Here is a 12,500-nt window from a genome sequence, read left to right on the forward strand (position 1 = left end):
GACACCCAGTCGAAAAAACATGGCTATCATCTCGTGACGGATAGCAAGGTGAAATTCGCACAGATTGTAGATTGATTAAAGGAGATCAGTCGAGACTGATGACTTGTACAAAGTTTCCTTTGGGAACGTGAAAGGGCACAGAAAGGACTAGCAGACGACGCTGGCGTGACTACCAAGGTGAGTTGCGTGACAAGCCCTAAAGACAACGTTCTTGTAACAAAGATAGTGCAAGAAATTAGAAGCGGAAAAATGCTGGATGTAAAACAAGTTATGGCTGGAATGACCAGTCTCCTAAACAAGGGAACAAGGCATGTAGGAAAGCCATGGAACATAGTAAGTTTCGTTTAGAAAAACTCAAGAACAATAAGTTTACTGAAAAACGCAACACTGCTGGCGTGACAAGGTGGTAATCAATTTTTGGCAATGCCCTCTTCACGAAAGCTTCGATGACATCTTTATTGCCGCACGATAACATCAATCATAGACAACACTTCCAAAAAACAGTGCACTTTATTCGCTGTGTTAGATTTTAGTCGCTGGAGAAATCAATCTCTTTCTTCTCTAAAAGGTGATCTGAGAGTTAAAAAGGCTATTCTGTAAAAAGAACAACTTTAATAGTGAGAGTCGCGCGAGGAAAATAATAGCCGCGCCGCCTTCACTCGCGCCGTTAGACTCGATTTCCGCGCTTCTGTTAACCTGGGCTTGTGTCTAAGACGCAGGCGCCGGTTTTTTTTAAAGCGAAGGTAAAAATTTCGAGGACCCACGCGCACACGAGGGGAGAAAAGGAGAGGAGGCCATCCTCCATCGCGTGTTCCCCTCGCGCGTCCTATAAGAACTAGCTGGTGCCTGTTACGCAGGCTATTTTTCTAGAGGGTCCCCAACAGGTTTTTGGGGATTCGGGATTTGCCTCGTTTGAAGGCCGGGATTCCTGGGGATTTTAAAGCAAAATGGGGGCAAAATTCGGGATTGAAAGTATTCACGGGATACGGGATGCCGGAAATAACTATTGGGATTACGAGATGAGGGAAAATTTGGGTCGGGATGACAGGTAACCCTTGAAGTCCCAATTATGACCGACATCAATTTCGTCCTAACAATATCCATACATTGTCAAGAAATAAGGTTATGAGAATTAACAAAATGATCACCAAAGAGAAAATGCCTTGATCTTTTATTAAATCCTCTCAACTAATTCTTTAAGGAAGTGTATGGAGATCAGTTTGGAGAACTTGTATGTTTATAGTGGGCCTTAAAGGGTTAATAAACCCTATTGGGGATACTCTTTCTATTGGTAGCTACGTCTTCTAAACCGCCGTCATAGGGTCGTCGTGTTACGCTCCGCTTTCGACAGTGTTCGCAGGGTCATGGAATAAATTGAAAATTCATGGAATGTCAGGAAACTAAGTCAGAGATTGCCTTGAAACTGTAACAAATATATTAAAATGCTGAAGACAGCTACTCAACCGAAGGTTGTAGAAAACTAAAAATGTCATTCATGGAAAGTTATGAAATTTGAAAAGCTGAGGAAAGTACGATCCCTGCACGACCGAAATAACGGCCTTGAGCGATCAAAGCCTGCAAACTTTTATGCTTCTTTAAAGGCAAAGGAAATAGAAAGAGTATGCCCGTTCTTCGTGGAAGCGCGGCCTTATCCTTCCGAACATCGTAATAATCAAGTATAACAATTTACGTTAAGATTCTTATCGATGCGTAAGCGAGTAAAAACGTTTGAGAAATGCTACAGTGTCCCCAAGCTCGTAATATGATGGTAAACAATGTTGCGAAACCTTCGAAATATTAGGATTTGCATTGGGGAGCAATAACTGTTTCCTTAAGTCGATTTGTAAATATTTAGGCTGTAATCTTTATCGCCATGCACATCATTCAAAGGTTACCTAACAGTTACCATCGCTCATATCCCAAGCTTGGGTTACCTGTGGAAAAAAAAAAACGGTGCTCCGGTGTCATCGATAACCTAATGGTAGATTCATTTCCAAGTTCCCTTTTCAACGATGTCTTCTTGATGACACCGAAACGTCGATTTATCTCGCTTGGTTTTACTTTTTTGCGTTAAGACTGCATCACTAATTTTTTAATTCGCAGTATCATACTCAAACAGTTTTCTCTATTCTTCCTTAACATTCGTAGAGTTTTGAAATATTCCTCAATTGTTAACGCAAGGCTCCAGGGAGGTGAAACGTGCGAACTTCGAAAATACGCCGCTCTCATTTTGCTATTCCTTTAAGCTCAGCCGAGTTGCTGATTTCTGCCTCTCTCTTCTATTCATTTTAGCGTGATTTTAACGTACTATGTTTTCTCGATTAAACTCGGGGTGTAAGAGAGGAAGTTGAAAAAAACACTCACCGACATATATTTATGAACGTCTAGAATGAATGATGGAGTCTTACAATGTGGTTCTACCTTTTGAGTCTGTGGATGAAATGCTGCAGTGTGACCATTCAAATGAAAGCTACTGAGCAGTGCTTTCCTGTGGTACTGTTTATTATGCTGTGCAAGGTGGTTCTAACTTTTGAGTCTGTGGATGAAATCCTAAAGAGTGACAATTCAAATGAAAGCTACTGAGCAGTACTTTCCAGTGCTACTGTTTATTATGCTGTACAAGGTGGTGCTAACGTTTTAGTCTGTGGATGAAATCCCATTGTGTGACCATTCAAATGAAACCTCTTTGTCAGCACTTTCACGTGGTGCTATTTCTTTTTCAGCATTTTACAAAATGAAGTTTGGAAATGTGTCAAATTTTGACTTCGCGATCTTGCGGAAGTATAGAGTAAAATACATGGCTACCAAAGGGACCCAAATACGCTTCAGAATCAAACAAACGTCGAGTCTCCCGAGCCGGGAACTTTTAATCGAGAAAATATGGAAATAATCAATCACTTCTGTTGTTTTTAGAACAAATGATCAGAAGTATCCTGCTATCGCTTACAGTTTTAATTTAAAGCCAAATCATTCCCAGTGTCGTTTTTCATGTGTTGTAAATAAGCACGAATATGCTTTTTCCAAAGAAATAAATTTATTGAAACCCCATATGCTTAGAAGTCGGTGTCATTGTCTAATTGGGGCGGGGGGGGGCGGGGTGCGATTTCTGTGGGGTAGGGAGTTAATATTTCCTTTGTAACAGCCTTTCCTTCATCATCAGTCAAGGTGCATAGAGCACTTTGAGAATAAAAGTTTTTTCGCAACCGTTCCCTTACAGCCTCGTCCCCAAGCCAATTCGCGCTAGCGGAGTTAGTGGAGGAGGCTTGAAACCGAGCGCGAGGCCATTTCCGGGTTCCAAAAATTCTCACTTTCAAAACCAGGCTTAGTGCAAAACCTTTGTATTGAAAATGAGTTTTCTTTGCAAAGGCTCGATTTGAAACAGAGGCTTAAGGTAACTCGGAAATAGCGTATGCTCTCCACAAACTGGACAGGTGACGTCACATCCGAACGTCTGAGGACGAATCTGGTTCTTTGTAGTTCTTCAATCTCACGTTCTCTTTGTGTTCCTTATACATTTTAATCCGCGTGCGGTTGGGCAATCCCGTAAAACTCTACCAGGAAATCCTCAAGAACAGTGCGGAAATCCGCATTAAATCTTGAGTTTCTTTAAACAATCGTACCCTCCAGGCGTGTGGTTGACTTAATGCAAGGAGACAATTCAGCTTTCGGTGGAAAGGAGAAAGGTCCCCGAAATAGACGATGATTAATTAGAGGAAGAAAAATGCGGGGACCTGGCAAACCACTATTACTCACTACCTAGTGTAAAACATGGGAAAACTGTGTAAAGCTGGTATGCCTCGCTTGAAGCGAAAAGACAGCAATATTATAGCAAATAATGACAGCACGAAGATAGCGGAGCACACAAGAGCTTGGTTCCGAGGTACTTCACAAGGTAATGAGCCCCACGGGACCCCCCACGGGTGTAATCGAACCACAGTGAGTAGGAGAGAGCCCTGGAAACGAAGTTACTTTCACAGACCATTCAGAATTTCTAACGGTGATAAATGAACCCAGGCAAGCATAGAATCTTCTTTGACTTGATGCGAAAGCGTGGTCAATTAATAAATGTAGATGAATCCTTGATGAAAATAGGCCTGAACAAAAACGTCACACACCTAGACTCCCTGACAGAATTTCTAATATCTAGTCTGCTTTCTCAAGTAGATTAAGGCCTGGTTCTAATTCATTTGTTATTTTTTTTTGTACATTTTCCAAATACCATTGTTGAAGACATTCAAGAGGCATGATAGATAGTGAAGTAAACTAAACTTGAAAAAAAATCCAACTTTTTTGGTCACATAATCGATCAGGCCTTTTATTATTCGAAACTTGCAACCAACGATGCCCACGGTATCAAAACATTGACCCTACAAAGTGTCTACGAAATCAGCTCGGAATGGTTGGCCCCTTCTCGTGCGTTATTATTATTGTCATTATCATTATTTTTCTTGTTATTGTCATCGATGTTGTTGTTGTTATTTGCTGCTTGCTAAAAGTTTCGAGTTACTGTCCAACCAAAACAGTCGCGCCCAATTCACACCGGAGGGAGATGGACTCCGATCTTGACAAAATTGCGTGGGCGGGACCAAATTCCTCATTCGTCGACCAACAAACATCAGAAGTCTGGGGACCAGTAAACTCTGAGAAGGGAAATTAAGCACCGTCTCAGGAAAATTACGGTCGGATGTTATTAGGGAGTTTTAAATATGATGATCTTTTAAACGCGACCTTTTTTGCAACGTATATGTACCGTTATCTACCCTGCCGCTCCCGCACGAAAGGGAGAGGAGGCCCCCTCTCCTTTTCTCCCCCCGCGAGTCCTCGTGAAGTCTTCCTTCGCCCCCCAAAAAAGCGGAACCTGCTAGGCAGGCTAACTGTTAGCTGGAGGATTTAGGGCCTCTTCATATGAGCCCGGTTGACCGGGCTGGCTCGGTTACCGGGATGAATTTTGCCTTGGGTTCATATGAGAAATTTCAGCCCGGTTTTCGAGATGAGAAAAGGTCAAAGATCCTGGGGACGAGTTCTGGCGCCAAATTTAGGAAAGAAAGCAAACATAGCGAAACACAAAAATTTTAACTTTGGGGCCTATCTTAGCATCGGTAACTCTTAAAGCTGTATCACTGCAGTTAAATGGGATGCTTATGATGTGGAAAATACAGCAGGCAATGCAAGACGATGCCATCCGGACCGCCAGAATTCATCCCGCCGTTCATCCCGGTAACCGGGATGAAGTGTTCATATGGCAAAATTTCCAGCCCGCTTACCGAGATCTCGGTTGGAAAAACCGAGATCTCGGGAACCGAGCCAGCCCGCCCTCTCATATGAACACATCGAAAATTTTACAAAGGATTTAGAGGTGAGGCGAGATCTCGGAAACCGGGCCAGCCCGGTCAACCGGGCTCATATGAAGAGGCCCTTAGCACGGTTTGACGGACAAAACTCGCCAAACACCAACAGAAGACTACAGAACGCAGCGGAATTCTTCCTCAGACCCTGTCGACCGTCTCCTATGTCCGAGGAAGACTGGATAAAAACACGCTGAGTCATCACTTTATCATTGCCGACTCTTGCAAGTCTCAGAAATCTATAAATTGCTGAAGGTAAGGAGAGCTTCTCAGTACATTATATACATATCTTAGAGTGATTTACGTGTCAGCATTAATCGTCACAAGAAAAGAGCCAAGATTTTAAGCCTGTAGTGTTGTACGAGTTCGCCTCGCTTGGTTCATAAAGCGCCTGTTATGCAGGCGAGTACTGCACCAAATGAGTATCGGACCACTTTACCGCTAGGTTAAATTGTTGCTCAGAAATCCCATGAGTATATCGGATTGAGCTGATTATATTTGCCTTCGTAACAAACGTTTCCGCGCGAATTTGTTGAACAAAAGCGTTCCACCTTCAACGAACTCGCGTTGAAACGCTTGTTGCGCCGACTATAGCGGACAGACAGACTTAAGTTGTAGGGTTCCCAGAGATTTTTGAGAGTTAAAACTTACAGTTTAGTGGAGATATATCGTTGGTTTAGTTAGGCAGTGTTGCAGAGACGACGGGGTGGGGGTGGTTAGGATTTTGCAAATACGGAAGATCTAAAATCTGGAAATTGTCTCTTAAAGTAATTTGCAACATCAACCACCCCACCCTACATAACTGCAAATCAACCCATGGCTGTGGCTTAGGACATTATACAAAGTCTTACATAAAGTATATACTGGCTCTGAACACTGGTGTGTTTTTATTCAAAATCACGGTATCAATAGTTTTGCAAGACAAGGTTTGAAAAATGTCAGCTTCAATGGTACAACGGTAAATAATTTCATTGCACCTGTAATTACTACTGACATGTAACAAATGTTTGTATTGTTGCAAGTACATTTGGGAGTTTGTCCATATCTTGGGAAAGTGCCCCTTTGTTTACCTCACTGGATTACATTGTTTAACTTAATTTATTTTATGATGAAAAGAATTGATAAAGGAAGCAGCATGTCAACACATGAAAGAGTTCACACTGGGAAAAAACCCTATGAATGTAAGCAATGTGGCAAGAGTTTTAGTCAATCAGGAAACCTAAAGTCACATCAGAGAGTCCACACGGGAGAGAAGCCTTTTGAATGTACATGGTGTGGCAAGTGTTTTAGCAGAGCAGGGCACCAGAAAAGCCATGAAAGAGTTCATACTGGAGAGAGGCCTTATGAATGTAAACATTGTGGCAAGTGTTTTAAACATACGGGAAATTTGAGGGTGCATGAAAGAGTTCATACTGGAGAGAGGCCTTATGAATGTAAACAGTGTGGCAAGTGTTTCAGCCAAGCAGCAAAGATGAGGGTGCATGAAAGAGTTCATACTGGAGAGAGGCCTTTTGAATGTAAACATTGTGGTAAGTGTTTTCAACGAACAGGAAATTTGAGGATGCATGAAAGAGTTCATACTGGAGAGAGGCCTTATGAATGTAAACAGTGTGGCAAGTGTTTTCAACATACAGGAAGTTTGAAGATGCATGAAAGAGTTCATACTGGAGAGAGGCCTTATGAATGTAAACAGTGTGGCAAGTGTTTCAGCCAAGCAGCAAATATGAGGGTGCATGAAAGAGTTCATACTGGAGAGAGGCTATATGAATGTAAACAGTGTGGCAAGTGTTTTAGCAGCGCCGATAACCTTAGGAGACACGAAAAAGTCCACACTAAAGCAAGGAGGGGTACACGTCACGGTAACAGACGTGCGTCTAAACGTTTGCTTCGTCAGCGCAATAGCAGAGGATTTAAGAGAACTGATATCAGTTCAGGAGTTACAAACAACCAACTGACTCAAAGAGACTCTAGAAACAGAAGACGTGTAGTAAACTTCCAATCAGCTACCGTTGAGACACACAGCTGTTGGATTTGTCAAGAGGAGATGAGTGGTGGAGTTCTTCTTCTTCAACATTATCAAAATCATATGAGACATGTAAATGAAGATGAGTTGTAAAATCAGATGGTTCTCGTTCTTGTTTTCGTTTCTAATCTGTATTAGGTTTTGCCGTTAAGGAAAAGCATGGCAACGTTTGGTTTAGGTTACTTGTCATGAGAGGCTTGTATTTTCAGTGGGTTGTTTTATCTCCATGAAAAGTTCGAATTGTGATTTTCTTACGTGATTTGAATTTAGTTAGCAGACGTTCCTTTGTTGTGGGCGGGAAGAAAAATTCTTTTGCAATCCCGTTATGTTCTTTTCGCGATGGATAATTCAACCAACTTTTTGAAAGAGAAAACATTTGTGAACTATTTTGAAATTTAACATGTGGACAGACAATCCTATGAGATGAGCTCGTTGAATATCTGTATAGAATATAACAATACAGCAAGAAAACGGCAAGAGTATTTTTTATAAAGTTTTTATCAGTTAGAGTGACATGGAAGAAAACCTTATGTTTGCCTCGTTTACTTGACAACCCATCCGCATAAATTTTCACATTGTTCCGGATTTGAAGGCCAAAAAGAAAGGTACCGGCTTTGTCTCGAGACGATAGTTCAAGCAGAAAGCTAAAACACACACACACGCAAAAGTATTTTGAGAACAATACGATCTGAGCATTCGTGATTGCAGTTTATTTTGTGTTTTGTTTAAGCCTCGTGTTGAGTACTATTGCAACCCTAGTGGTTCAGAAAATATACGTATCGAGAGCGTTCTGACTTTGTTGCTACTAGTAGTCAAAACACACTTCTCAAATGGACTGACATTTAATATCTGGTCAAACACGCCTACGAGGACTTAAAAAATAAATTGACCCGAGAGAATTCGAGCTTCCAAATCATCTTTTTCACGTTTTTTGACTCTCAAGTGACGTAGAATGCTACCTCTTGTTCAGAGTTCTTCCTTGACAAATCTTCCGGGGCCCAGTTGTTGCAAGGCCATTAGCGCTAACCCGAGTTTAAATTTTAACCTGGGTTTCTTGCTCAGTCTGTTCAAAAGAATTTTCTCGGATAATTTTCTCTATTCTTTATAGAGCATCAAATCATTGCATTGCAGGCAAAAAGAAAACTGAATTTGGTTTTTAGTTTTCGCACTAACCCTGGGTTATCTTGACCCTACTTTGAACAACCCGGCCCAGGGTAAATTTTCACGTTTTTGACTCCATAAAAACGCATGCGTTTTCTTGACCCGGAACGCAAAGTGAATACCCACAAAATCACATCACATTAGAAGACACCTTCTTACTATTTTTCCTTTTTCTTTCTAAGCGTCGTCTTCGCATCCTTCTGTCAAAAACAGAAATAACCACCCCATTTCCAGCTTTATAAAATAGCCGAAATGACTGACGTCTGAGGAACGAGCTCAGACATTCCATACTGACGACGTGTCACTACCCAGATCAGGGTAGTGCCTCTGATTGGTTGAGCAAATTTTTAACCAGTGAGACGAACTACCCAGCTCTGGGCAGAATTTGTTTGATGAGATTATTCTTCTGACTCGTTACTTGATACTTGATACTTGATACATTCTTGTCGAGGTTGCGTGATCTGGCGTAGCTTGAGGAACGGCGTTTTTAAGCGACAGACGGCAACCGGCGGAAAAAGAGTTTCTGCATTCTTAGGCAGTTGTTTAGTCCATATTTTCAGTCAATTAAATCGCCTCTATAAGAGAAAAGAAACGAAGCAATACAAATTTGGTAGTAAAACCATAAACAGAACTATTTCTGGAATGTTTAATATTCTGTTGCCAGAAAAAAGCAAATCGGACGTGAGAAGCTAAACGGCAAGAAAGAACGCTAATTGGTTTTGTAGTTGCCCATCCTCGGAGACCCAGGGGCAGTCAGTCGGGTCGGGAGAAAAGGCGCGACGAAAGTTTTCAAGCACATGTGGAAAAGCCCCTGGGTACCGACTCTCAACGGACCATTTCCAAACGGTCAAGCGAATGCTGGCTCCTGATTGGGCACAAAAAATGCTTTGTATTATTGTGCCCAATCGGCGAACAGCATCTCCTGAGTTCTTTTCATGAGTTCGTAGACGACGGCTATTGACTCGATCACGGCTTGTCTGGCTCATGCACCAAAGAAATGCACGCAGTCAGGAAACTTTCAGTTTGATATAAACTCTCCATTTCAAAATACTGTCTACCCGAAAACTGAAGAAGCTTTTCCAAAAATACAAGCTCGAGCTTACAACAGGTATTAACGCTTACATCGATTACACATTCGATGCCACGACAGCCGACAGCCACGAAAACGTCGCATGAAAAGTGAATTCACACTTTTTCAGTCTCTATCGTGATTATTCCAACTAGCCAGGAGCCCATCAACTCTTCTGGAGCTGAATTTCTATCAACTCGATCCAAGTTCATAAAGAGAAAAAAAATTTTGTCATTGCTTGTTTACGTCCTTCATAAAACGTGAAATTAGGCATTTTCACGTGGTAGTCGTGCAGTGACGGCAAAGAAATGTACAAAAAGCGTGATGCACGTGCAAAATTGTTGTTTTGTCTTGTCAAGCTATTGCTTTTTTTTTTTCCTTTCTCGTCGCCGCTGCATCTTAAACTTCCTATTATTTACGATACATTGTGATCCGTCGAAACAAAATTTTCTCAGTGCAAATTGAATTGCTCCTGCTGATAGCATCCGAAACGTTTATCGACTCTTCGGTACTTTCTTCATTTCTGGTTAGGGAAGCTTGGTGAACGAACGGGGCAACTGCGGCGAGAAAATAGCCGTCGTATACGAACTCACGAAAAGAACTCACGAGAAACTGTTTGCCGATTGGGCACAATAATACAAAGCATCTTTTGTGTCCAATCAGGAGCCAGCATTCGCTTGAACGTTTGGAAATGGTCCGGTGAGAGTCGGTGCCCACGGGCTTTTCGGCCTGTGCTTGAAAACTTTCGTCGCGCCTTTTCTCTCGACCCGAGTGACCGCCCCTGGGTCTCCGAGGATGGTAGTTGTCCTGATCTTTGCTGTGATTGGTCGTATCAAAATAAACGTAACCGAAATATTTCAAGTGTCCACGGTTTTGCCGGTTTGACTGGAAAAGGTAAAAGGTCTCACTTCCGGCTTAAGAACGTCGCCCCGGAGCCCTATTCCAAACAAGGTTTGTGATTGGCTGGACAAACAATAGGGATGGTGACATAACAATGCTCCTATCCCTAAAACAATAGGTAGTGCAGGTTATAGGGACCAATTTGATAAGAGGTCTGGATTCGTGCAGGTCAATCGGCCCATAACCCGGAGCGAGTAACTCCCATGCTAGGCCTATGTCACGGCGTTTTCACGGACAGGTTTATTTTAAGACACATTTTAGAGCTCTTTTTCCCACAAAAGTGGAATCTCCGCTCCCTCTATGAGGGCATTCAAAGTGTAAGATATCAAAAAGGAAAACTGGAGCTAGCATGGCGAACGAATAGGTCACGTAATGTTGAGCAGGAGGCAGTGATTGCAATTTTTCATCTTTATACGCCTCTAATGTCTTCCAAAAGGAAAGGCAGATCTAATGCAGCATCTCAATCTTCTAATCAGTCACCTGAAGAGAAAAGAAGCAAAAATAGTGAAACGGACGAAGTGTTTGAAGCGCTGGAGATGGCTGAGGACGTCGGTCTGAAACTGCAGCGTATGCTGGATATATTAGAAAAACTCGATAAGATAGGAGCGCATCTTAGCGAGGTCTCTGCTAGTCTTGCTAGTATCGAGGAGAAAGTATCTCGTTTAGATGAAGATGTACAAGACCTGAAGCAAAAAACAGACAGAGTGGAAAAGAAAGCGTCCGAATTGGAAGAAAGTATCCAGTTCAACGAAGACGACATTTCAGACCTGAAGAAAAAGTCAAAGGAGTCAAAGTTTGCAATAAATGATCTTCGCGAGCAGTTATTGTATTTAGAAACCTACTCAAGAAGAGAAAATGTTAAATTCTTTGGGATTGACGAAGTAGTGCCGGCTTCTGCAGCTGACTCCCCACCCGAGGATACAAGAGATTTAGTGAAAACCCTCGTGGTAGAATCGAGTTCCAAAGAGTCCATCGATTGGGAAAGCCTAACAACAGTAGTGACAAACCTCGCCCAATTATCGCACGTTTCTTACGATATTCGGACAAGGAAATGGTAATGGATCAAGCCCGCAAGGAGTTAAAGAGTCAAGAGGACAAACAATTTTCGGTGTTTGACGATGTACCAAAAGAACTTTATGAAATAAGGAAAAGTCAGATGAAAAAGTTTAAGGAAGCCAGAGGCAGATGCTGTACAGTATATTTCAGCAAAGCGCAAGCAGATAAGTTATTTGTTAATGGTAAATTTATCCCTGCAAATGCTCCATTGATAGATTTTGTTTAGGTACGAGCACCGCTCTCTACACATGTCCAGAGATAAAATGTACATGAAAATATAATACTCTCATCGGAGCTTTTCTTTCACTCTGCTCTCAAATAGTCATGTATTTGCATATAATTTCCTCGTAATCTGTTGTAGGCGTTAAGTACATTCACCTTAAAACTTTATTTCCGAATCACTGTCTCTAAAGTTCAACTAGGCATTTTGGTGTCGTACGCAAACATGCAATCTCAAACAACTTTACTAAGTTCCATTCCAGGGCGCAGCATTCGAGATAGTTATCTTGCTGCTCTTTTAATTGTTTGTATCAGTATTAAGTGGTTGTACTCTATTGTTTTTGTTTTCGTTTTCGTGGTTATTTTCCTTTCATTTTCTGTTATTCAAAGCTATCGCAGTATGTCAATGAAGAATTTCTTTGAGTGTCAGATTGCTGTAAATGTGTTGATAAATTTTTCCCATCAAATTAGGTCCTACTTATTCCGGCAATATGGGGCGTAATAACGAGTTCAATCTTTTGTCGTTAAATGTTCGTGGGATTCACACTTTTGAAAAGCGGAAAGCTGGCGTGTTTACAACATTGAACTTTACATTGCCAGGAAAAGAGGCACATTAAAGAAACATCTTAGCAAGTGGGAAAAATTAATCAATATAATGTGATCTAATTAACAATGAAATATTGTACAGAAATATAAAGATAAGTACTTTCTATTAACTTAGGTATTG

At 41.6% G+C, this 12,500-nt stretch overlaps 1 protein-coding gene and 1 pseudogene across 1 annotated transcript in view; both read left to right on the plus strand.

Annotated features, from left to right (window-relative positions):
• LOC140924843 (cyclin-Y-like protein 1-B) overlaps positions 1-3,048 on the plus strand; it is a 14,988-nt gene extending 11,940 nt beyond the window's left edge. The window contains exon 11 of the mRNA XM_073374847.1: positions 1-3,048. This exon is cut by the window's left edge and continues 80 nt beyond it. Within this exon, the coding sequence (XP_073230948.1) occupies positions 1-37 (37 nt within the window). The 3' untranslated portion in view covers positions 38-3,048.
• Positions 1-12,500, plus strand: part of LOC140924802 (uncharacterized) — a 451,675-nt pseudogene that overhangs the window by 209,100 nt on the left and 230,075 nt on the right.

Source organism: Porites lutea, chromosome 14 (genome assembly GCF_958299795.1).
Source record: "Porites lutea chromosome 14, jaPorLute2.1, whole genome shotgun sequence".
NCBI lineage: Eukaryota > Metazoa > Cnidaria > Anthozoa > Scleractinia > Poritidae > Porites > Porites lutea.